The sequence below is a fragment of the Eleutherodactylus coqui genome, chromosome 10 (genome assembly GCF_035609145.1).
Source record: "Eleutherodactylus coqui strain aEleCoq1 chromosome 10, aEleCoq1.hap1, whole genome shotgun sequence".
Classification (NCBI taxonomy): Eukaryota; Metazoa; Chordata; class Amphibia; order Anura; family Eleutherodactylidae; genus Eleutherodactylus; species Eleutherodactylus coqui.
Window position 1 is genome coordinate 15,805,627 of NC_089846.1, and position 27,428 is coordinate 15,833,054.

The 27,428-nt window shown below is 48.9% G+C and overlaps 1 protein-coding gene across 4 annotated transcripts in view; it reads right to left on the bottom strand.

The window, feature by feature from the left end:
* Positions 1-27,428, bottom strand: part of KCNT1 (potassium sodium-activated channel subfamily T member 1) — a 295,306-nt gene that overhangs the window by 233,002 nt on the left and 34,876 nt on the right. For 3 of the 4 annotated variants that reach the window (XM_066580375.1, XM_066580374.1, XM_066580372.1), the window contains exons 1-2: positions 23,947-24,034; positions 5,419-5,562 (exon numbers count right to left, since the gene is read on the bottom strand). In XM_066580375.1, coding sequence (XP_066436472.1) covers positions 5,419-5,513 — 95 coding nt within the window. In that variant the 5' untranslated portion in view covers positions 5,514-5,562; positions 23,947-24,034. Of the gene's footprint in view, positions 1-5,418; positions 5,563-23,946; positions 24,035-27,428 lie in introns of those variants that run through there. The other variant, XM_066580376.1, reaches the window with a different exon arrangement.

Below are 27,428 nucleotides of genomic sequence, written 5' to 3' on the forward strand. Positions count from 1 at the left end.
TCGTTACGTGCCCGGCTGCACCGGTACCCTCAGCGTGATGCCACAGCAATCGGCAGCGATCTGCACACACTCACGCTGCTCAGAGCCCGGACAACCTACAGTCGGATTACTAAATTAGTAATCGTTAATTAGGGTTTCCAAAGTGGAGCGAGCCCCAAATGTGATTGGATACCAATATAATTCTGGTATAAGACCCACTGTACCTCCTGAGGAAGAGCTGAAACTTTTTGGTATCTGTTCTTCTGCAAGTTAAAGGGGTTGTGCCAAGACTGACATTTATCACCTATATACAGGATAAGGGGGGTTCCAACAATCCCAAGAACGGGTCCCTTATCGCCGCCTCCTTCTGCGCGCTGCCGCCCTTCCATTCATTTTAACAGGGCTGAGGGAAACAGCGGAGCACTTGGGCTCGGCTCTCACCGACAGTCCCATCAGAGATGAATGGAGCGGCCCCATCACTGGGAGTCTCCACATCACTGCAGGGGGTCCAGTGAACACACAGTGACGAGAAGAGGGGGATACGGGACCCTCATTCTTGGCATCAGTGGAGGTCTCATTGATCAAACATATCACCTGTCCTGTGGGTAGGTGATAAAAGCCAATCTTTATACAACCCCTTCAGGCTGGATTTACGCAGGTGAGTGCGATATCAGCCAGAGAAAATTGCACTTATATTGCGCTCGGAAACCTGAGAGTTTTCTGCTGAGATTGTGATGCGGTTTGTGAAAAGAGGCGCCCCTTTATGTGTGTTTTTTTAATTGCATGAAGAAAAAAAATTGAAATAAAAAAATGCATCACATTCAAATCGTACGGCCTGCGAGTGTAAGGCGATTGTTCTCAAACACCCATAGGAAAAACGGGTCATGTGATTGGTGCTCATATAAATGAACTGATTGGGTTATTTCCCATCCAAATGGTTAGTGTAACAGCGGCGCTCCCTCAACCAAAGTCACAACAAAGTAGTTGAGAATATTACATTATGGGATACATTCTATGCTGCGATCTACACCGGCTGCTAGAAGGACAGGACCCTGCAGCGCTGCACCCCGCACCAACACCCCCAATGCTCAGGGCAAGGTCTCCCATTTACAGCCACACTACCAGCGTGACTATGAGTAGCGACCGAATGTGCGTCACGGAGCGCTAGTCTGACGGTGGACCCTACTTTACACACCGACAGGCATCTGATGCACATAGAATGACCAAGGTTAAGGAATAGGGGCTAATTTGCTAATTTGAGTCACAGTACCAAAAGCAGCTCAAGAGTGGCGCCACTTCAGTCAAAACGTAAAGAGGTTGTATCAGAAGTAAAAGTTACCCCCTAAAAACTTGTCCTTGTGGGGTCGCTTCTCCCGCCACTGTGACGTCAGAATGAATGTCGCCCTGGTTGGGCTCGTGCGGTTGGCGCTCCATTCATTCCAGTGGAGCTGACGCTTGCTGCTCACCTATCCCCACAGTCCCACCGAAAGCGAATGCAGCAGCAGCGCAGTTGTGTGATCCTCACTCCATTCAGTCTCCTTCTCACTGCGAGGGGAGAGATACAACAAGCCCGCAGTGAGGACGAGCAACACAGGACCCTCGTTCTTGTGATTGGCGGTGGTCTCAGCAGTGAGACCCCACTGATCATCAAGTTATCCTCTGGATAGGGGAAAACTTGTCATTCTAGTAAACCCCTTTAAGTCTTTTCTTTCTAATCTCAGACGGCCCCTTTAAGAAGCACTTGCCACTTTACACGTATTACTGAGTTCTGTAAACTGGCAGACAGCAGAAGACAATAACTGTATTATAGTCTACAGCAGATATGGATCAGGTGCTTTAGTATTGTCCCTAGCAATAACCCATAGGCAGTGTTGTCTCCAGTTAACCCTTTGTGGTTCCGTCATCTTTCTCTTCTGTTACGTTGATTTTAAAGATTTCGGCCTTAAGAAAACCAGAAGAATTGCTTCTCGTATTTTTTACCATATTTGCAAATAACCGCTCAGCTGCGTTGTATTCCAGGTAAACGCCACGAGCGTCTGCGTCACCTCTTATAAATGTGAGGGACACGATAACGCTGCTATATTTGCTATATATTAAAACCCTTACAAAACCACAGACAACAAATCTTGTTATTTGTGTAGCGCCAACGTATTCCGCAGTGCAGTCAGGTAATTTATTTATTACCGGCTGGGTACTCATTTTACCGATCTCTGAAGGATGGAAGGCTGAGACAACCTTGAGCCGACTACCTGAACCAAGCGGGGATTGAACTTGCAACCTTCAGGTTGTGAGTGAGAGCTTAGGACTGCATTTCTTTGGCTTTAGCACTCTGTGCCACACAAGGCTCTTGAGAGATAAGAACGTAGTAAAAAGTCTGCAGATATTTTGACAGTCCTTATCCACAAACAGTGCCCCTTCTTTGTCTATTGGCTATGTCTCGTAATGCAGCTCAGTCCCATTGACTTAAGTGAGACTTACCTGCAATACCAGACATAGCTACGGACAAAAGGGGTCCATTTATGGGTGAAGAAACCCTCTCATGCAGCCCCCTTATAATGCACTTTATATTTAGTTCAGTTCAGGATTACAGCACCACGCAATATGATTCAACGCGCCGCCCGGGATGTAGTCACTTCCAGCAACATAAAACCTGGAGGAAAAGGCTTGATGGTGACTCAAGTCTCGTGACCGATCCGGGATAAAGAATTGTGACTTTGCATTGACTGACAAAATATCTACAGACTATCCACTTCTGTAATGTGTAGACTGTCCATTTGTGTCATCTGATAACACGGAAGCTATAACTAGACGTCAAGGGAGACGGGCGCCGTCACACCACGTTGGCACCAACCTCTAGGAAAGCCGCTAATGACATGAAAGTTGCCCTGTTGACGGCCACCACTCCATGGAAAATCCAGAAAGCTTTGAGACAGATCATTAAAGAAACCTCATATCAAAGTGAAGAATGAAGAAATGATTAGCGCCAACACATAACTTTAACAATCAGTTATTAGCGCCAACACACAACTTTAACAATCAGTTATTAGCGCCAACACACAACTTTAACAAAAAACAGGAAGACAATTATATGACCCATTATGAGCAACAACAACGTTACACATAAGTATAGGAGGTAAAGCCGGGTCAACGTTATCAAGGATGGGAAGAGTTAAAGGAGATGTCCCGAGGCAGCAAGTGGGTCTATACACTTCTGCATGGCCATAATAATGCACTTTGTAATGTACATTGTGCATTAATTATGAGCCATACAGAAGTTATAAAAAGTTTTATACTTACCTGCTCCGTTGCTGGCGTCCTCGTCTCCATGGTGCCGACTAATTTTCGCCCTCCGATGGCCAAATTAGCCGCGCTTGCGCAGTCCGGGTCTTCTCCTCTTCTCTATGGGGCTCCGTGTAGCTCCGTGTAGCTCCGCCCCGTCACGTGCCGATTCCAGCCAATCAGGAGGCTGGAATCGGCAATGGACCGCACAGAAGCCCTGCGGTCCATGAAGACAGAGGATCCCGGCGGCCATCTTCAGCAGGTGAGTATGAAGACGCCGGACCGCCGGGATTCAGGTAAGCGCTGTGCGGGTGGTTTTTTTAACCCCTGCATCGGGGTTGTCTCGCGCCGAACGGGGGGGGGGGTTTAAAAAAAAAAAAAAAACCGTTTCGGCGCGGGACATCTCCTTTAAGTGCTATGCAGTGCTGAGGGGCTTGGTGGAGGTTCAGCACTATGAACAGCGCCGACATAGCCATACACATACATAGCACCCTCCATCCAACCTTAACCAACACCCCCTCAGCTCAGCAAACCTCAAGAACACGTAAATATTAACACTATAAACCTCAATAGCGCAGTCAGGTTGACCGATGCCACTCTATGGCAAATCCAGAAAACCTAGAGACCAATAAAGGAACCTCATATCAAAGTGAAGAATGATTAAATAATTAGCGCCACCACACGACTTTAACAATCAAACCTAAAATTAGGAAAGCAATTATATGACGCATTAGGAGCACTAATATTGTTACACATGTGTATAGGAGGTAAAGCCAGACAACTTCATCAAAGATGGGAAGAGTTAAGTTCTGTCTACAGTGAAGTCATCCTAATAGCCCTGTGGAGAAAACGTGAATAATGAATAAATAATTAGCGCCACCACACAACTTTAACAATTAAGCCTAAAATCAGGAAGGCAATTATATGAAACACTAGGAGCACCAGCAATGTCACATGTGTATAGAAGGTAAAGCCAGGTCGATGTTATCAAGGACAGGAAAAGTTAAAGTTCTGTCTATATTGAGGTCAGTGGAGAAACTGTAAACCAGAGATGTCCCAAGATCATTGGTAATGGATGATGCATCCCAGACTGCTGGTTCCGTGCAGTACGGAAGGGCTTGGTGGAGGTTCAGCACCATGAATAGCTGCAACATAGTCATACGCCTACACAGGACCCTCACCCAACCTCAGAAAATCTCAAGATCATGCAAACATCGACCGCCACTCCATGGCAAATCCAGAAAAAAGGTGAAGAATTAATAAATGATTAGCGCCATTACACAACTTTAACAATCAAACCTAAAGTTCGGAAAGCAATTATATGACCCGTGTGTATAGGAGGTAAAGCCAGGTCAACTTGATCAAGGATGGGAAGAGTTTAAGTTCTGTCTACAATGAAGTCGTCCTAATAGCCCAATAGAGAAACCATAAGCCAGAGAGGTCCCACGATCATTGTTAACAGAGGATGTACCCGTATGCAGTGTTCAAGGACTCAATGGAGGTTCAGCACTTCGTGGATAGTTCAAACACAGTTGAAACATACAAAGGACCCTCCATCCGACCTTACCTATCACCCCCTCAGAGAGCATGGGTAAGCTCAGCAAATCCCAAAAACACACTAATATTAACACTATAAATCTCAGTAGAGTAGTCAGGTTGACCGCTGCCACTCTATGGCAAATTCATCTAGCACGAAACCTCATATCAAAATGAAGAATGAATAAATGATTAGCTCCACCACACAACTTTAACAATTATTAGCACCTCCACACAACTTTAACAAAAAAATTCAGGAAACCAATTATATGACCCATTATGAGTGCCAACATTACACATATGTGCAGGAGGTAAAGCCGGGTCAACTTTATCTCCCTCTGCAAGATTGTATAGGCTCAGCAGAGGTTCAGCACCATGGACAGCTCCAACATAGTCATACACAGATAGGACCCTCCATCCCCTTACCTATCACCCTCTCTGGGAACACATGGATAGGCTCAAGAGGTTCAACACCACAGACAGCTCCAACATAGTCATACACATACATGGGACCTTCTACCAAACTTTACCTATCACCCCCTCTGGGAGAATGTTTAGGCTCAGCAGAGGTTCAGCATATGGATATCTCCAGGCACAGCTTTCCCTCTAGTATACCCTCCTTACCTGTCATCATTCTGGAAGGTCTGGTCCCCAAGCAGAAGATCCCTGAATCTGTATCTTGGAGGCAGTGGAGGAACCTCAGTCTCCAGCTCATTCATCTTCAAGGTGCTGATGTCTAGGATGACCCCACTCTTGTCAGGTGCAAGCCTACAAACAGGGAAGAGGAGGTGACTGGAAGTTTGCTTGGAGATGCACAAAATCACAACACTGACGCCCCCATCAGGGAGGAGGGCGCTCTCAGCCCGCCTGCTGCTGCTGATCCTTACATTAGGGTGAGATGGTGCCAGGCATGTTACAAGACCAGGGATTCCCCTTTGCAGACAGTGCTGGTTCAGCCTCAAACAGCAGAAATGCAATGACAGCCTGAGCTGAAGAAGCTTTGCAACCCCTGGAGAGGGTGGGGGCTGATGATGGGCCGTACTAAGGCTAGCCGTTCTGCAGAAAGGGTTAAAGGGAAGCAGCAGCTATTCACACAGAGCAGATACATAGTTGCATTTTGGACTGTTTAATATGGAAATTGCTGTTTATTCCGTCTATTGTGGGCAGATCCGGCAGCACAGACGGCTGAAGCAGCAGCAGCAGAGGAGGCGTCAAGGCTTCATGGGTAGGTCATAGTGCAGTTTAGGAACCCCAGAAAGCTGGGTGGCAGCTTGCAGAATGGAAGCCGCATTGTAACCCAACTTTCCGAAAGGAAACATAATACATGAATAATTAGAGGACGAGTCAAGGACTTCAGCTTTAGGAGGAGCCGCTTCCCACATAGCTAAACACTGACAATTTATGCAAATAGGAGTCTGAGAAAAGGAGCAGTCACCGAAGAGTGCGGCGGTTATTATGTATTAGGAGATCATAATGCGACAGCAGAATAGTGAGTGCAGCTCTGGGGTATAATACAGGATGTAACTCAGGAGCAGTACAGCATAAGTAATGTATGTACACAGTGACTCCACCAGCAGAATAGTGAGTGCAGCTCTGGAGTATAATATAGGATGTAACCCGGGATCAGTACAGGATAAGTACTGTATGTATACAGTGACTCCACCAGCAGAATAGTGAGTGCAGCTCTGGGGTATAATACAGGATGTAACTCAGGATCAGTACAGGATAATTAATGTATGTACACAGTGACTCCACCAGCAGAATAGTGAGTGCAGCTCTGGAGTATAATACAGGATGTAACTTAGGATCAGTACAGGATAAGTAATGTATGTACACAGTGACTCCACCAGCAGAATAGTGAGTGCAGCTCTGGGATATAATACAGGATGTAACTCAGGATCAGTACAGGATAAGTAATGTATGTACACAGTGACTCCACCAGCAGAATAGTGAGTGCAGCTCTGGAGGATAATACATGATGTAACTCAGGATCAGTACAGGATGAGTAATGTATGTACGCAGAGACTCCACCAGCAGAATAGCGAGCGCAGCTCTGGACTATAATACAGGATGTAACTCAGGATCAGTACAGCATAAGTAATGTATGTACACAGTGACTCCACCAGCAGAATAGCGAGCGCAGCTCTGGAGTATAATGATGTAACTCAGGATCAGTACAGGATAAGTAAGTATGTATACAGTGACTCCACCAGCAGAATAGTGAGTGCAGCTCTGGAGCATAATACAGGATGTAACTCAGGATCAATACAGGATAAGTAAGTATGTATACAGTGACTCCACCAGCAGAATAGTGAGTGCAGCTCTGGAGTATAATACAGGATGTAACTCAGGAGCAGTAAATTAAATTTAGATTAATTAAATATGTAAATTGCTAACTGGTGTCAGAGAGCTGGACATGTCCTTTAACACTGTATCATCTGTTGGTCCATGTCCAATGTCATTCTGATAATTGTTGGCTCTCTGGGGATCTGATTGTCACCTGCAGTGGTTCTTGTTCTTTCTAAGACAGTATTGCTCTGAGAAACTAATTTACTTAAGTCAGAGGTGTAATAAATATTGGTGGTGATGTACATCTTCTCCTCGTGTGCTTGTAAAGGGAAGATGGCTGCTAGAAGATCATAAATCTGCCAACTCCTCTCAGCATTTCCAGAATGGGCAACAACGCGCTGCGCTCGGCAATATATCATCATCTGGCGGAAGAGCCAAGACAAAATAGTGCACCAAAAAACTTCAGCAGATGCCAGATGGACCGCCCTATAGTCAATGGGGTCTGCCTGGCACCACTTGGATCTGGCATGTGCCAACTGTTCGGCTGCAAGGACGGAGTTAAACAACAGAAACCAGCCGCAGGCCTGAGCGTAGCCCGGGAGCTTATTCAGACTGCCAATTTTAACGTCCGAGTTCTGTCCGAGTTTGAAAGTGACAGAACTTGGAGCATTATGTATTCACGCGCGCAATTGTTTTCACGGACCGATAGTTTGCGTAAAAATAAAAAAAATGCAGCATGTCCGAGCCTGCTGTGATTCTCGGTCCAGAATCACCCATCCAAGTCAATGGGAGCTTTAAAAAAACAGAATGCACTCGGACGGCGTATGTGGGCGCTATTTTTCCCCACGCACCCAGTGACGTTGATGGGAGTTTTAATGGCGCCACCTGCTGAGTTTTTGATACACGAGAATATAGGATGATACCCACAAAGTTATAAACACTGATGTAAAACACACAGACACTCGCAATGAAATGGGTCAGTTTTTCACTGACTTGCCCATGTGACTAAGGCGGCAGACTACAGCGGCAGCAGCTGACGGCACGCTGGGAGTTGTAGCAGCTGCAGGGAAGGGCCCAATGACAATATTGTTCAGCCCAATCCTAGGAGCCGAACAATGGTGACACTGGAAGAGCCAGATTGGGCACATGCTAGACCCAAATGGCACTGGCCAGATCCCATGAAATAGAATGGGGTCCGTCCAGCTTTCATTATGCCCCTTGGCATGTTCCCGAATAAAATAGTGTTGCATGCTGCACTATTTTGCCCACAATTTGGACAGAAATCTGTGACGGCGGCTCTAAATGGAACCTGCAATGCAGATGTGAGAGAGCCCCTACTGATGAGTAGTAATCACTATCATGTTTCCCGAAAATAAGACCCGGTCTTATATTAATTTTTGCCTCAAAATAAGTAATAGGTCTTATTTTCAGGGAATGTCTTATTTTACTTACCTAGTAGGCTCAGTCTGCGTCCGCTCCTCTCCGAGCTACGCCCGGCATCCAGCAATCACTCTGATTGGTTCTTGAGCACTGATCAGCCAATGTAATGGCAGTGATTGGCTGAGCAATGCCGCTGCTCAGCCAATTCATAAATCCCACCTCCCCAACACAATGGCTGTAATTTATTCATCCAGCGCTGCATTGATTAGCGAAGCTCCGGCAAACCGCGTCAGGACGCGGACCAAGCCTACTAGGTAAGGTTTTCCTTTTCTTTATGTAATGCAGCTAGGGCTTATATTTCAAGCCTCAATGAAAATCCCGAAAAATCAGGGTAGGGCCCACTCAAAATACAACATTGCTGTTGCTTCAAACCAATGGCCTCCAATCTGTGGTCTCCAGCTGTTGCAAAACTAGGACTCCCAGCATGCCCCAACAGCTGCAGGCATGCTGAGAGTTGTAGTTTCACAACAACTAGAGAGTTACAGGTTGGAGACCATTGGTTTTAAGCAAACACAATGCTGTATTTTGAGTGGGCCAAACCAGTGGTGTGAACTGAATCCCCTGAGTGCCAATGCAAACCCATTCCAGTGTGTATACTATACTACATGCCACTAGTGCCTTCTAGGGTGGCATCAGAGCCCTTGTGTGATGGCTACCTCTGCACCCCAGGGTCAATATCTCAGGATGCAATGAAGGTTTTTCATCCTGCAGGACATATTGCTGTGTTCTGCCAGAGATATATGACCATATGTGATTACACCCCCACGCAGTCGCCTGTTGTCTTGTCATTCTGCCAAGCGCCAGCCAAGTCACAGGAAGAATTAACGCAGCGGGTCTGCGGGGTTGAGGGCAGGCGGCTACTGCAGTGCCATCAGCTGTGAGAGACAGGACACAACTCACGCCGTCACCCCAGTGCCCTCCATGCAGAGTCTGCTCTGGAGGTGCCATGGCATACTGTATTGTGGCACAGGCTGTAGCAGACTCCCTGCACAGCAGCATGCTGGGATTTGTAGTTGCACAGTTGCAAAAAGATTTCTTACAGATGAAGCAGAGCTGAATTTGTCATGCACAGCTGAGCCATGTTTGCTCTTTGATACAGTATTGGTGTATCATTCTATGGGACTTCAGGCAAACCTACTAGATTACCTTCCAGGGTTTCTAGCCTTACGCATGGAACGTTCTGTACTTTACCATTACGCCACTTGAGTCACCATTTTCAAGATCTCTGCTGTCTGACAGTACAGGGAAACAAAAATATTCAACATTTAGATATAGAAACCCTTCAAAAATACATCCCACAGCTGAGGGTTTGCTACATAAGCAGGGTTTAGCTCACAGCGGATTGTCTAGACAGCGTACAATAGTGCAAACCCTCACCTGTGATAAGTATTAGGTCTGTAAGGTTTTCAGCCCATCGATGTAAACTATGAACATTTCCATTCACTGACATAAAGCAGATATCTTAACAATAGTGAGGAACAAAATACCAAAGTTTTAGATACTCAATTGGAAAAACCCCGGTAATACTTCATTCCTCCTGAGGTGGAGCTGCAGGGTAATTAACTGCTCTTAATCAGTCTGCTTTCACACTCCATTTGCTGTGCATGCTTGGCATACGGGTTGGGAAAGCTCACAGCACATTATTCATGGCTCGCTCCTTCCTTTTCCTCAGTGTTATATCAGAAGAGAAAAGGAGGTGGTTGTATATTTGGAGATCAGACAGTGAATAGGGAGGAAAGCATCCAAGTGTTCAGGGAGGGCAGATGAAACAGGCTGTACTGTATCAGAGTGTATGTAGGGAGACACATGTTACGATCTGCAAGAGCTAGGAGTGATTCCCACATAGCATGCAAGTAGTCAGGGAGGGCAGATAACACAGGTTATACTGTATCGGAGTGTAGACCGGTAGGAGTAACACATACACAGCATCCAAGTCATCGGGGAGGAAAGATCACACAGGTTGTACTGTATCAGAGTGTAGAGTGGTAGGAGTAATACATACACAGCATCCAAGTCATCGGGGAGGAAAGATCACACAGGTTATACTGTATCAGAGTGTAGACCGGTAGGAGTAATACATACACAGCATCCAAGTCATCAGGGAGGAAAGATCACACAGGTTGTCCTGTATAAGGCTGCCTGTCCATGAACAAGGCAGAATATCGCTAGCAATATTCCGCCACAGGGGAGAACTGACAGGCTCACCGCGGAAAATCGCTGCGAATCCCAGCATGCCGTGATTTGAATCCTGCGAGCGGAGAATTGCTAGGATTCTCTGCTTGTGGACGTCGGGCTGTGCTTTCCATAGTTAGCCTGTGGAAAGCGTGTCATGCGAGGTCCGTGGGCGATTTATCGCCGCGGACCTCATAATGAAAACTTGCCAATGGACAGGCAGTCTTAAAGTGTAGATAGGAAAAGGAGCACACAGGATGCTCTGCAGGGTTGGGGCAATTCACACACCAACAGCATCCAAGTCTTCAGGGAGGGCAGATCACACAGGCTATATAATGTATCAAGGTGTAGAAGGGGGAAGAGTACAAAATATGGTATGCAGGGTTAGGGGTGATTCACACAAGCTGTGTATCTCTGTAAAACTAGAGAGGAGAGTACCCATAACAGAATCTGCACAGGGAGAAGGAGGGGGAAAAACACTTCAGAATCTGTGTCTGCCAACACAAGGGAACAGAGGTCCTTCCTGAGCTGTAGGAGGAGAAATTGGTCCCCAAATGAAGCAGTGCTGTCTGGGATGATTTAGTGATCCTGAGCAGGGGGTTTGAGCAGATGACCCTGGAGGTCCCTTCCAACTCTACCATTCTATGATTCTATGTGAGACCTATTGAAGACAGCAGCATCCTGGACACACAGATCTCACATCCAGTCTGTATTAATTGGAGGGTCACACCCATACGAGTAAAGTCTCAGACTAGAAGCAAACTGCAAGTCAGGAGGTCTGAAATGAAGGAATGAATGAAGACTACACCCTTAAACTTAATGTAACAAGGTAACTACTAACCTATGTAAAAGTCAAAGGTGCCCATAGCTTATAGGATCTGGAAGGAACCAGACGATCTTCACAGGCGTCCCAGAAGACAACTGGGGCCCTTACGGAGGAGCCTCTCCCAATTTAATTCCCATCATCTCAGTTTAATCCTAGCACAATTATTGCATGGCTCTTGCATTGTGTCTGGAGTAAAGAAACGATCCTGATGAAAACTACATCTTATCCCTCAGTGGAGGAAGAAAGGGAAATGTTTGTGCTGTAGAGGCGCTTGAGTCATGTTCATCTCCGCATTCTCTGGAGAGGTCAGGAAGAAGCTTCATAATAAGGGATAAGGATCTTCAGTTAATGAGATCTGGGATTCCGCTTATTCTTTACACTTCTCCATCTGCTGTGAAGTTGGATACAATCTATTATTCCCTGTTTTCAGCCATTTCAGGCCAAGAAGATGCTAATGTCCCCCAATGGGATTACTGGGATGAACATTACATTATTGCACATATCTCTAGTGCTGAGAAACCGCAGAAACACACGGCCGGCCAGAAGTCTGTGGACACCATGAACATGTTGGGTTTGAGGGCGAAAACACCCAAAAGTCGAAGAAAACATATTTATTCATAGAGTAAAAGAAACAAATCAAAAACCTCATTATTCCGGGTCTTTACAACTGGGGAAAAAAAAAAATCAAACTTTCTTTTCACCAAAGCAGCCATGTTTAGCCTATAAAACACCGGCGCTCAGTTCTCATCACAAACTATGGCTGACACCTCCGAGGGTCTGCATCACAGGTAGCGTGGTTCAGGACACGTGGCATGCTAATAAGACACCATCCATTCTACTGATTGGGGGTCCAAATATACTATTCTACACCGTTTCCTCGTGTCATTGTCGGATTTTGTGGTAGCCTTCGTGTTTGACAATTCCACCATAGGAGAATGCCCCCCAAACCATTAGGCTGGGTTCTCACAGGGCGGATTCTCGGCAGAAATCTTGCAGTTTGGCCGCAGCGAAAAACCGCGAGATATCCGCCAGGAGAACCGCCGCTGTAAAACCCGCGGCAGCTTTGAAGCGGCCCAGCCACTCGCTGTTCCGCTGCGGCCGGCGCTCCCATAGAGGAGAGTGCGGCCGCAGCGGGAAAAAAAAAATTAACATGCTGCGGCCGGCAAAATCTCGTCCACATGGCTGGCTAATCCCGGAATTAGCAGCCGCATGCGGATTTGCCGCGGCGAAATTCCGCACTGAATTTCCGCGGCAAATCTGCCCCGTGTGAACCCAGCCTTACAGTCCCTTCACATGCTTGACAGTTGGTGTTACGCAGTTGGGCATAATCTTTTTTATTCACCGAGCGTCGGATGTATATTTTTCTTTTGCTCCTTACATTTGGACTCATCCGGGATTTCTGCACACATTGCAGTTTTTATTTCTTTTTACTGCCTTAAGAAATATTTACGTACAGCAGTTTGTCGTGCTACCGCTGTGGATCAACGGTTCCTGGGGCTGTGGTTGGGCACCACCATTCTTGTTATCCTGCATGCTGGGCTCTGCCCACTACATGATCAGGTTCTACTGCCTGTAGGTCATACACACTCTCCCTCCTCCTGTCTTAAAGGGCCAGCGCACGCACTCCCTAATGCATCCCCCACCAATCCCTGCACATCTCTGGCTAGATTAGGCATCCTCCCCACATGGAGGATGCCTAATGAATTGGTCATGTTTAGCCATTGTGACAAAGCCCTAATTTGTGTATTCCATTTGTTTTGCTCCTGCTCTGACTCTATGAGTTTCCTGCCCTCAGCTCCGTTTTTGGACTATACACCTGCTCACTACCTGATCTTGACTCTATCTGTGCCACAAACCCTGACCTTCACCTGTCAAACCCCTGTGTTCCTGTACTCACCTCCTTCTTGGTGGAGTGTAGCGTCAGCAGCCACCCCACTGGGACTATCTGTACGAAAAATGGCCTGGGGTCCCCAAAGCAAGGACCGTATCCCACTTGGAGTGTATTTTTTGCTGATACGCGGCAGCCGCCCGTGTGACTGGCCGATAATACGCTAACTAAGACTGGGACTTGATTGCAGCTATTCTCATTCATGCGATTTTATGCGCATTCAGGTGAACGTGAAGAAGCATGCGGTCGTGTAAAAGAAGCCCTAGACGGTGTTATACACCAGCGTACAGGACTAGTGTTGAGCGAACCAGGGGAACCCCGTTTCGGGTAGAACTTTGCTAAAAGCTCAGTCCAGGTTTTCTACAGTTCGGTTCACTGAACACTATTAGAGACTGTATCTAGTCACACGTTGGACCTTCTATGGCCTTTCATGGCAAAGATTCCATTAGGTGTTGAAACTGTACTGCAAATTAGTTGGTGGTGCTGACATGTTCTGACCAGCTGACAGGAAGGGGTCATCGATTCATGCTGCTTGCACCAAATTCTGACCTCCCATCAGCACGGAGCAACAGAAATGTGGATTCATCTGACCAGGGGATGTTTTTCCTCTGCTCAGCGATACAATTCTTGCGCTCTTTTTCCCCGTGGGGTTCAACGTTCTGTTAGACATAATGTCGCTGGAACTGGTCGCATCTGCACTGAGGAACGGCGAGCTGTGTGTTCGAACACATTAGTTGGAGCACCAGAATTCTATTTGGCTATACAGTGCCTGTTGGTCAAAACAATTCCTGACATCCTCCTCTGACCCCTTTTGGGGTGGCGAGTTGTTTCCATTCACAGGATCCCCCTTCGCTGGATGCTTTTCCTCGATCACATGATTCTCTGTACAAGAAACGCTACCCCCCCCCCCCACGGTTGGCGGTGAAATCATGTTCCGGCTAGTCTAGCACCGCTGACCGGCCTCGCTGGAAGTCGCTCAGATCACTGGATTTTCTCATCTAATGTGGATTCACACAAACTGATCCACGGAAAACTTGTCAGGTGATTTTATGCTGCGCTCCGCGGTCACGGGGAGAATTTGCATACAGGAAGCTCCGATCGTAGAAAGGGCGGGGGCTCTAATAATGTGGCCGTTCAGTGTAGTTCAGTAGCCTTAAGGCCTTGTTTGCAATTAATCCACAAATGGAAAAATCCAACTCAGATTTCAATGGAAACCTGCATCAAAAATGTGCAGTAACTGCAGATGTTTAGGGTGCGTTCACACGTGGCGGACTTTCCTGCGGATCGCTGTCAAAATCCGCATTACTTCATCCAGATTTTTACTCTGATTTTGACACGGATCCGCAGCACATTTCACCCTTCAGATTTAAAGAGCGGAGTCTGCTGCAGAATTGTGTTAAAAACCCCACGAAATTGTGTACATTTTTCCACTGCAAAAAGTCTGCCAGGTATGAACGCACCCTTAATGCGGATTTGCATTTGAAGATGCCACGGATCCGCAGGCAGCGTGGCCCTGTTCTGTGCACTTGGGATATCCCAACCATCATCATCCTCAGCTCTGGCCGTTCTGTGCACTTGGGATATCCCAACCATCATCATCCTCAGCTCTGACCGTTCTGTGCACTTGGGATATCCCAACCATCATCATCCTCAGCTCTGACCGTTCTGTGCACTTGGGATATCCCAACCATCATCATCCTCAGCTCTGGCAGTTCCATGCACTTGGGATATCCTAACCATCATCATCCTCAGCTCTGACCGTTCTGTGCACTCGGGATATCCCAACCATCATCATCCTCAGCTCGGGCCGTTCTGTGCACTTGGGATATCCAAACCATCATCATCCTCAGCTCTGGCCGTCCTGTGCACTTGGGATATCCCAACCATCATTATCCTCAGCTCTGGCAGTTCCGTGCACTTGGGATATCCCAACCATCATCATCCTCAGCTCTGGCCGTTCTGTGCACTTGGGATATCCCAACCATCATCATCCTCAGCTCTGACCGTTCTGTGCACTTGGGATATCCCAACCATCATCATCCTCAGCTCTGGCAGTTCCATGCACTTGGGATATCCCAACCATCATCATCCTCAGCTCTGACCGTTCCATGCACTTGGGATATCCCAACCATCATCATCCTCAGCTCGGGCCGTTCTGTGCACTTGGGATATCCCAACCATCATCATCCTCAGCTCTGGCCGTCCTGTGCACTTGGGATATCCCAACCATCATCATCCTCAGCTCTGGCCGTTCTGTGCACTTGGGATATCCCAACCATCATCATCCTCAGCTCTGGCCGTTCCATGCACTTGGGATATTCCAACCATCATCATCCTCAGCTCGGGCCGTTCCGTGCACTTGGGATATCCCAACCATCATCATCCTCAGCTCTGGCCGTTCTGTGCACTTGGGATATCCCAACCATCATCATCCTCAGCTCTGGCCGTTCTGTGCACTTGGGATATCCCAACCATCATCATCCTCAGCTCTGGCCGTTCCATGCACTTGGGATATTCCAACCATCATCATCCTCAGCTCTGGCCGTTCTGTGCACTCAGGATATCCCAACCATCATCATCCTCAGCTCTGGCCGTTCCGTGCACTTGGGATATCCCAACCATCATCATCCTCAGCTCTGACCGTTCTGTGCACTTGGGATATCCCAACCATCATCATCCTCAGCTCTGGCCGTTCCATGCACTTGGGATATTCCAACCATCATCATCCTCAGCTCGGGCCGTTCTGTGCACTTGGGATATCCCAACCATCATCATCCTCAGCTCTGGCCGTTCTGTGCACTTGGGATATCCCAACCATTATCATCCTCAGCTCTGGCCGTTCTGTGCACTTGGGATATCCCAACCATCATCATCCTCAGCTCTGGCCGTTCTGTGCACTCGGGATATCCCAACCATCATCATCCTCAGCTCGGGCCGTTCTGTGCACTCGGGATATCCCAACCATCATCATCCTCAGCTCTGGCCATCTTGTGCACTTGGGATATCCCAACCATCATCATCCTCAGCTCTGGCCGTTCTGTGCACTCGGGATATCCCAACCATCATCATCCTCAGCTCTGACCGTTCTATGCACTTGGGATATCCCAACCATCATCATCCTCAGCTCTGACCGTTCTATGCACTCAGGATATCCCAACCATCATCATCCTCAGCTCTGACCGTTCTATGCACTCAGGATATCCCAACCATCATCATCCTCAGCTCTGGCCATCTTGTGCACTTGGGATATCCCAACCATCATCATCCTCAGCTCTGGCCGTCCTGTGCACTCGGGATATCCCAACCATCATCATCCTCAGCTCTGACCGTTCCATGCACTCGGGATATCCCAACCATCATCATCCTCAGCTCTGGCCGTTCTGTGCACTCGGGATATCCCAACCATCATCATCCTCAGCTCTGGCCGTTCTGTGCACTCGGGATATCCCAACCATCATCATCCTCAGCTCTGGCCGTTCTGTGCACTTGGGATATCCCAACCATCATCATCCTCAGCTCTGGCCGTCCTGTGCACTTGGGATATCCCAACCATCATCATCCTCAGCTCTGGCCGTTCTGTGCACTCGGGATATCCCAACCATCATCATCCTCAGCTCTGGCCGTCCTGTGCACTTGGGATATCCCAACCATCATCATCGTCAGCTCTGGCCGTTCTGTGCACTTGGGATATCCCAACCATCATCATCCTCAGCGCTAGCCATCTTGTGCACTTGGGATATCCCAACCATCATCCTCAGCTCTGGCCGTCCTGTGCACTCGGGACATCCCAACCATCATCATCCTCAGCTTGGGCTGTTCTGTGCACTCGGGACATCCCAACCATCATCATCCTCAGCTCTGGCCGTTCTGTGCACTTGGGATATCCCAACCATCATCATCCTCAGCTCTGGCCGTCCTGTGCACTCGGGATATCCCAACCATCATCATCCTCAGCTCTGGCCGTTCTGTGCACTCGGGATATCCCAACCATCATCATCCTCAGCTCTGGCCGTTCTGTGCACTCGGGATATCCCAACCATCATCATCCTCAGCTCGGGCTGTTCTGTGCACTCGGGACATCCCAACCATCATCATCCTCAGCTCGGGCTGTTCTGTGCACTCGGGACATCCCAACCATCATCATCCTCAGCTCTGGCCGTTCTGTGCACTCGGGATATCCCAACCATCATCATCCTCAGCTCTGGCCGTCCTGTGCACTTGGGATATCCCAACCATCATCATTCTCAGCGCTGCACTTACACGTTGAGGCCTCGTTCACACCTGCCAGATTTAACACTAACAATCCCATGCACATGAATGGGGTTTTCGCGCCCCTATTTGCACGCACTGTAAAACATCACGCTGATTTTTAAGCCCGCACCCCCGAACAAAATCCGCCATAGAAATAAGTAGCATGTTCCTTATTTCAGATGGAAGTGCCGAGGATTAGTTCCGTCAAACGCCAACAGGGCTAATCCTGATGCGGATCTGAGGCACACAAAGCAGCATGTCCGCGGCAGAAGTCAGAGTCAGCCACGGATTTCAGCTGGGGAAGTAGTTAACCCGATGTATGAAGGAAGCCTCACATACTGATAGCAGATTATAGGATCACGGGGTATATATAAAGTCCTGGACCTCTGGGCTATAACATAAGCTACAGTGCAAGCCTTAGCTTACTGTGTGCAAGCCCCCCGGGCATAATAAGAAATCAATATATGTTGTACTGATAGGCAGTCTGCATGTGTTCTGTTTGTGCAGACAGCAGCAACATAGCAGCATACACGCAGCAGAGCAGCTCAGTGAATAAATACGGTACCAGAACCAAGCTCAGTACATTAATACACCACAAACCAAACTAAGTACATAGTCACAATACCAGAACTAAGCTCAGTCGATTAGTACACTACAAACCAACCTAAGTACATAGTCACAATACCAGAACTAAGCTCAGTACATTAATACACTACAAACCAACCTAAGTACATAGTCACAATACCAGAACTAAGCTCAGTATATTAATACACAACAAACCAACCTAAGTACATAGTCACAATACCAGAACTAAGCTCAGTACATTAATACACCACAAACCAACCTAAGTACATAGTCACAATACCAGAACTAAGCTCAGTATATTAATACACAACAAACCAACCTAAGTACATAGTCACAATACCAGAACTAAGCTCAGTACATTAATACACCACAAACCAACCTAAGTACATAGTCACAATACCAGAACTAAGCTCAGTACATTAATACACCACAAACCAACCTAAGTACATAGTCACAATACCAGAACTAAGCTCAGTATATAAATACGGGACCAGAACCAAGCTCAGTACATAGTTACAATACCAGAACCAAGCTCAGTCCGTTAATACACCACAAACCAACCTAAGTACATAGTCACTCATAACTTAAATGCAGTAGCAGAACTAAGTGATTGTGTTGCAATGGCACTGATAGGCTGATAGCAGCACCTCAGAACAAAAGGGGAGGAGACGGAGCCAGGAGGAGGATGATTCAGGTAGTTCCACAAGATGCTGCCGCACTGACAAAGATCATCTAGTTGAGCAAACCTGAGGGAGGGGACGATCACCCGCAGCCTACATGCGCTTGGTGCCTCGTATAAGCTGGTGGGCAGCGCCTTGTGCGACCACATGGGTCACATGTAGCGAAGGTTGGTTGTAATAAGTACTAAAACACATAGCAGCTCTTTCTGAATGGGACGTCCAATATTTGCTCTGTGTGAACGGAATAAGACCTTTTTTTGAAAAATTTTATAGGACCACTTTAGCTGTCAGTGTGACCCCTGACCTCTGTGGTTGTCAGAGTCAGCACTAGCCCTGCTGACCATGGTGCAGCCCCACGTCGCAGGCAGGTTCACAGACTTTAGATGCGCCGTCCAACGACATTACCATTTTCCTTCACCTATGATCGCACAGCATTAAACTCCTGGAGTCTTTCCTCCTTGTAGGATTTAGATCAGACGGTTCTTACTCTAATGCGCTGGTTTTAGATGTGCTTTCCAATTCAGCGCAGGATTTATGTTTGTGCCCCCCTCTAATGGGACCCATCAGCCCCTGCCTCACAGGAAATGGATGTTGTAGACCTGCAGAGATTGTTCTACTCGCACTACTGCAATTATCTAAATGAGTGTAATGACAGTGATGGAGAGCGGAGAGTCCCATCTGTTGGTTCACGCCGCAGATCACATCCCAAATGGTATGAAACGTGGAGAACGTCTCATTGTGTTCAGCCCCGTACATCATACGGAAGAGAAGAGTATATAGGAAGTAGGCGACTAGAGGAAATGTAATGTACAAGTCTACGTTGTCTATCGATAGTGTGAAATGCCGGTCTGTCCCTCCACCATGCTTTATACTGCAGCACTGCCTTCTTAGAGTCGATTTCCAACACAAAAAACCCCCCCAATGATTTTAGGTAAACCAGTAGTGAGAAAACAAACGTGGGTCCGACCGAGACATGAGGAGCCCACCATGAGCAGCGAGGGGTCCGTTACATATCTGCGTGTGAACGCCCCCTACTCCCCAGCATGCGAGTCATCTGCGGTTGGCAAGTCCCTATTGCCGTTCTTCAATATTTGCATCTGATTGAAAAGCTTTTTATTCTAGATTTACATTTTGTTAATTCCTTTGTGGCGATTGCTTCATAACATAAAGACATTTCAAACAGAATCCGTTATGAAGCGACGAGGATGCAAAATGGCGCAGAGACAAAAGAAACAAAGGAGGGGCTCAGTGTCATATAGAGGGATTTAAAGGGAACGCCTGAACCTGGGCATAAAACACCATATGGTGACATACAGAGGACTGCAGGTGTATGAGGAACCGTGCCGCTGCGTGTGTTATACAGTCTGTGTATACATGCGCCAACCGCGAGGGGCACACCAGCGTGTATTTAGTCCGTGCGCTGTCCGGGGAAAAACGGACCAGACTGGGAGAGCGTAGAGACCCACAGAGGTCAAAGTGGGAAGACAAAGATCTATAATATATATATATATTTTTTACATGGACACGAAGAAAATTGAAACAAGGGCCATAACAGAGGTGCACAGGGCCGGCGTTTGAAGGTAGTGGGAGACCAGGGGTTAAAAGGAATTAGGAGAAGGGGCGAGAGGAGGAGATAAAAGAAGAAAAAGAGCGGGAAAGGAAGTTGGAGAGGAAAGACCCCCCCCTTTCCCCAAGTAGTTTATTCAACGGGGAGTGGTTGACAGGGGGAGAGCTGGTGGAGACTGTCCGAGACTGTGGGGATCGGCTGGAGTTAAATAGGATAATGTGCTTTAAAGTTGTAGTACCAGGTTTTAGGTCTTCAGGACCCCCCCCCCCCCCCCCCATCCACTCTCGTATGTGGAAGGTTGTTGAGTTTTTCTTGTAAAGAATTCTATATGTTGAAGGTGGTTTGTAATAAAAATAGCTGCTGTGGCCAAAATTATCCAAAAGTAATAGTTGTTTGGGTTCTATTTCAGGAGGAGAAGGGTAAGGGGCTGGAAGGAGAAGGAGGCGCGAGGGGGGTAAGGGGCTGGAAGGAGAAGGAGGCGCGAGGGGGGTAAGGGGCTGGAAGGAGAAGGAGGCGCGAGGGGGGTAAGGGGCTGGAAGGAGAAGGAGGCGCGAGGGGGGTAAGGGGCTGGAAGGAGAAGGAGGCGCGAGGGGGGTAAGGGGCTGGAAGGAGAAGGAGGCGCGAGGGTTAAGGGGCTGGAAGGAGAAGGAGGCGCGAGGGTTAAGGGGCTGGAAGAAGAAGTAGGCGCGAGGGTTAAGGGGCTGGAAGAAGAAGGAGGCGCGAGGGTTAAGGGGCTGGAAGAAGAAGGAGGCGCGAGGGTTAAGGGGCTGGAAGAAGAAGGAGGCGCGAGGGTTAAGGGGCTGGAAGAAGAAGGAGGCGCGAGGGTTAAGGGGCTGGAAGAAGAAGGAGGCGCGAGGGTTAAGGGGCTGGAAGAAGAAGGAGGCGCGAGGGTTAAGGGGCTGGAAGAAGAAGGAGGCGCGAGGGCTAAGGGGCTGGAAGAAGAAGGAGGCGCGAGGGCTAAGGGGCTGGAAGAAGAAGGATGCGCGAGGGCTAAGGGGCTGGAAGAAGAAGGAGGCGCGAGGGCTAAGGGGCTGGAAGAAGAAGGAGGCGCGAGGGCTAAGGGGCTGGAAGAAGAAGGAGGCGCGAGGGCTAAGGGGCTGGAAGAAGAAGGAGGCGCGAGGGCTAAGGGGCTGGAAGAAGAAGGAGGCGCGAGGGCTAAGGGGCTGGAAGAAGGAGGCGCGAGGGCTAAGGGGCTGGAAGAAGGAGGCGCGAGGGCTAAGGGGCTGGAAGAAGGAGGCGCGAGGGCTAAGGGGCTGGAAGAAGGAGGCGCGAGGGCTAAGGGGCTGGAAGGAGGAGGCGCGAGGGCTAAGGGGCTGGAAGGAGGAGGCGCGAGGGTTAAGGGGCTGGAAGGAGGAGGCGCGAGGGTTAAGGGGCTGGAAGGAGGAGGCGCGAGGGTTAAGGGGCTGGAAGGAGGAGGCGCGAGGCGAAAGGGGCTGGAAGGAGGAGGCGCGAGGCGAAAGGGGCTGGAAGGAGGAGGCGCGAGGCGAAAGGGGCTGGAAGGAGGAGGCGCGAGGCGAAAGGGGCTAGAAGGAGGAGGCGCGAGGCGAAAGGGGCTGGAAGGAGGAGGCGCGAGGCGAAAGGGGCTGGAAGGAGGAGGCGCGAGGCGAAAGGGGCTGGAAGGAGGGGGCGCGAGGCGAAAGGGTCTGGAAGGAGGGGGCGCGAGGCGAAAGGGTCTGGAAGGAGGGGGCGCGAGGGGTAAGGGTCTGGAAGGAGGGGGCGCGAGGGGTAAGGGTCTGGAAGGAGGGGGCGCGAGGGGTAAGGGTCTGGAAGGAGGGGGCGCGAGGGGTAAGGGTCTGGAAGGAGGGGGCGCGAGGGGTAAGGGTCTGGAAGGAGGGGGCGCGAGGGGTAAGGGTCTGGAAGGAGGGGGCGCGAGGGGTAAGGGTCTGGAAGGAGGGGGCGCGAGGGGTAAGGGTCTGGAAGGAGGGGGCGCGAGGGGTAAGGGTCTGGAAGGAGGGGGCGCGAGGGGTAAGGGTCTGGAAGGAGGGGGCGCGAGGGGTAAGGGTCTGGAAGGAGGGGGCGCGAGGGGTAAGGGTCTGGAAGGAGGGGGCGCGAGGGGTAAGGGTCTGGAAGGAGGAGGCGCGAGGGGTAAGGGGCTGGAAGGAGGAGGCGCGAGGGGTAAGGGGCTGGAAGGAGGAGGCGCGAGGGGTAAGGGGCTGGAAGGAGGAGGCGCGAGGGGTAAGGGGCTGGAAGGAGGAGGCGCGAGGGGTAAGGGGCTGGAAAGAGGAGGCGCGAGGGGTAAGGGGCTGGAAGGAGGAGGCGCGAGGGGTAAGGGGCTGGAAGGAGGAGGCGCGAGGGGTAAGGGGCTGGAAGGAGGAGGCGCGAGGGGTAAGGGGCTGGAAGGAGGAGGCGCGAGGGGTAAGGGGCTGGAAGGAGGAGGCGCGAGGGGTAAGGGGCTGGAAGGAGGAGGCGCGAGGCGAAAGGGGCTGGAAGGAGGAGGCGCGAGGCGAAAGGGGCTGGAAGGAGGTGGTGCGAGGCGAAAGGGGCTGGAAGGAGGTGGTGCGAGGCGAAAGGGGCTGGAAGGAGGTGGTGCGAGGCGAAAGGGGCTGGAAGGAGGTGGTGCGAGGCGAAAGGGGCTGGAAGGAGGAGGTGCGAGGGGTAAGGGTTGTAAACTTTGTGCTGCGGGTCTGCGCTCAGCCCTGTAACGGGCGCATCACTTCTTTCCACATGCGGATTCTGCTGCAATTTTCCAGGCAGATTTACCCTGCAGGCTTATTCACATCAGCACATATACAACGCGGTTTTACGCCCGACCGTATATATGCGACTATCTGAGGCATTGGTCGTCAATGTATTCGTTCACACAGATGATTATACGGCTCGTAAAAAAGGTGACTCGCTGAAAATAGTACATACGCGACCGAAATACGCACTGACGCATAAATGGTGGCCAAAAGGATAGTTCTGAAAGTATGAATAGGTGAGATTACGCTAACTAGCTCTGGCCCTGATTGCCGGAGAACGTCCTTTCCGGCGATTATACGCCGCGCATGTGCGAACGGAAATACGTCTACACTCGTGTGAATAAGCCCTAAAGCTGTCTTCATGTAAAGTGCAATTGCCACGAGCGTCCCAGAATGGAAGCCCGACAGTAACTGCTCACACTGGCGTGTTCTCTGCATATTATCCGTGTATTTTGTATGTGCGTATCTCGCAGCAAATATGCGCCAAACACGCCTCTTCACACCACAATAGGACACGCTACGTTTTTTTTTTATGTGTGTGAAAAACCCAGGTCCGAAGGGCCCAATGCAAATGAATGGGCTGTTAGCACTACGTATTACGCATGTAAAATACGGACAGAATACGCCGGTGTGAGCGAGCCCAAGGGCGACATATTTGTCTGCAGATTTAATTGCCGGAAGAATGCGGATTTTAACGCTTGCATTTGAAGGGTTAAATTCTGCAGCAAACACAGAGGTGCTGCAAATATGGGGGCTTCATACCCTCCACTCACCGGCACAGGACAGGTGACCCGTCATCGCTCCTCCACGTAGGGGGGCGCTAGGTGAACCGCAGACATTATGGTGCAGCAGCTTGTCCAGGGTCTCTGGGCTTACAAGTGCAGGAGGAGGAGGACCGTCCATCTGACAGCTGCACTCCCAGTCATGGAAAAGTCCCAACTCCCCTCCACCTGCGCCAACTAATCAGAAACCCGACCCGCACCTCCATGCTGCCTGCCGGCCTCACAGGCTTTACTCTACACTCTACTGGGGTTTGTGAGGTAGAAGCGGCCGTCGGGAGCCGCTTACTAAAACCAGCACAAGGGAAAATGGAGCAGCTTCCCCTGGCAACCAATCAGATTGCAGCACTTATTTTTCAGGAGCCATTTGGAAAATGTAAGCAGAGAGCTGATTGGTTGCTATGGGCAATATCTACTCAGGAAGGTTCAGGAAAACTGTCCTTATTGCCCATAGCAACCAATCACAGCACTGATTTCATTTCTTATACTGCTGAGGTAAAATGAAAGCTGTGCTGTGATTGGTTGCTATCTCTTATACTGCTGAGGTAAAATGAAAGCTGCGCTGTGATTGGTTGCTATATCTTATACTGCTGAAGTAACATAAAAGCTGCACTGTGATTGGTTGCTATCTCTTATACTGCTGAGGTAAAATGAAAGCTGTGCTGTGATTGGTTGCTATCTCTTACGCTGCTGAGGTAAAATGAAAGCTGTGCTGTGATTGGTTGCTAGGGGCAACCAAGACATTTTATATTAGACAGTGTAATAAATCTGTGGGGTGAATATTGCATTGGTCTGGCATTATTATTCATTATGAAGTCCTGCCCCTTCCCTCCTGTGTTCACGTGGGTCTGATGGTAAAAACCGCATCAGAAACCTCATAGTCAGAAGCGCACGTATTTTTGCTGCGGTTGTAATGTGGTTGCCGCAACTACAGCGACGCATTGCAGAAACGCATGCAGTATTGTTGCTGAAGCTTTTACGGCTCGCTAGCCGCCCGGTGTGAGCGCAGCCAATGGCGCCATACGGACGTGTTTTTTTCAACACAGACTATAAAAAACTGCAGCGAGTCCCATTCTGGTCCGACTTCTCCGATGACCGTTACGCATTCAAGTCAACGGGTGCGTACGGAAAAAAGAAGCGCGCAAAGAGCGAGTGTCTGTCCTCCATTTTTCATTGATTGTTGCTGAGCAAGTCTAGAATAATGGCCCCCAGTTTTGTTTTTTTCACACACCTGCGTTAAAATCGGTCAGTTTTTCACACACCAAATGGAGGCTACACGCGCACGTTGTGAGACGCACAAACCTCGCGCGAATATGAACTCCATTCTTTTGAAAGACCTTTTCACATGAGCGATGCGGCGAGGATAAAAATGGCAGCATGTTCTATCCCTTGGTGTTTTCTCGGAACGTGTCACCATTGTTTCCAATGGAACCTTAAAAAAAAGACATTGCATGGCGGTCGCAAGCCGTCCGATGAGCATGTGACTGCGATGTGATGCTGAAATCAATGGAAAACTCTGATGAGCGTGAAACACGCGCCTGCGGATCGCAATTTCACAAAAGCAATGCGAGGCGTTTTTGAATGAAAAATTCCTCACATCCGTGTGAAAAACAGACAATGGCGATATCGGACTGCGCTCCTCGGGCCGATACCGCGCTCGCTCCTGTGAATGTGGAGCGCTCATGCGAATACGGCCTAATGGTGTTTTCTAACGCAAGTCTTTCTTCTGGTGTTTCTTCTTTTGCCGAAACATTCAAAATTGCAGCAAAACCGCTTTGTTTTTTACAAGAATATTTGCCGTTTCTTCATGAATATCAAAATGTCAGCAAAATACGGGACAAAAGCGCAAAATAAAAAAAGAAAAGCCCGTCTACCCAAAGGGCTCATTCACATGGCAATCGCGATTTTGCCGCAAGAAAATCCCAATTTTGCTCCTGAGACATCTGAGCGTTAGCGATGCTTTTACTTGCAAAAACATGGCTGCCGCTTGCGATTTTTTTCGCGATAGACAAAATTCGAGTTTCTAATGTTAAAAACATCTGCACGAAAATCGCAATTTCGTGCATTGCGATGCGATGAAAAGGAGGCTCCATAGGGAAACAGGAGTTAAAAAAAAAAAAAAAATCGCAAAACACAGAAAAGTAGATTTAATTTTTTATTTTTTTTAACACCACGTCGCATGAGTGAAAACATCGCAAATGTAAAGGAAACCATTGAAAATCATTGGTTTCATAATTCTGCGTTTTCACTCTCACATCGCTCAAAAATCGCACGATTTTCTCGGCAGTGTGAAGGCCGCCAGACACGGTAATCAGCCTGCGGGGGATGAAATGACCCTCCTGTAATCTGAGCTCGTACTCCATGGTTGGAGGGGCTCACTCACATGTGGCCACATATTACACGCTGGAAGCCCATCGATCGCTATTGGGCCGCTCACACCTGCGGTTTTATTTTATGCGCGTATTACAAGTGTGAAAACCCGACACCGCGTCCTATTTTCGTGCGTAACACACGTGATACGCAGCAATATAGGCTATGGGGATGTAATGTACGCAGCAGATACTCATGTGCCGTATACTGCATATTACGCAGGCCACATACACCGGGTGAGTGAGCTGACTCAGATGGAATCTATGATCTTCTGTACGCAGATCGGTTGCTACGGACAACCTCTCGCCCTTTGTGCCCACACTACACGAGGCGCTGAGCTGCGCGGCACCTCGCATTAATCCTTCTGTCGTTTCATCTGCTTCCTTGTATCTTGCTGAACCGAAGCTAAAAACGTCCTGGGAGAGATATCTAGAGAAAAAGGGACCTCAGATGGGGGCAAAATCCGAAATGGGATTTTCAATAGCAACAGCGCCACCAGGTGGTGATCATGGGTATAGTAAACATTTACTTCTATCAGTATAGACGTGTCCTGTAGTCCGTTTATGTCTATTGACGATGAAGGATATCCACTACTACTGCATTCTGGAGCAGCAATCAACGAATACTTGAGAATTTGCCTTTTCGGCAGTTCACCCGCAGGGAAATCAAGGAGCCATACTTGCCAATGGAGGCAGAAATGTGGATCCGTTGGCTTAGAATATGTCTTCATGATAGGACATTCACCCATGGGCACAGGAAATATAAAAAAGATTGACTCATTCCTAATATGTAATTAACTGACATGAATTAAGCTTCTAAGCATCCATGGCCAGCCTTAGCTATATGCAACCCGTGCGGACTTAATGGGCGCCAGCCACCAGTTTGTGGGGGGCCCATGCAGATGTAGGCTGGGCAATCACCCCCCTTAGGTCTGCCCAGCCAGATGAATCCTCCTCCTCCTGGTTCTGTCTCCTCCCCTCTGATGTTCCTAAGCACCGCTGTCACCCTATCAATGCCTCTAGAACACAACTGCTTGGTTCTGCTACTGTATCTATGTTTTAAACTGGGTTCTGGAGCTCAATTTATGTTATAGATTGAAAGGAATG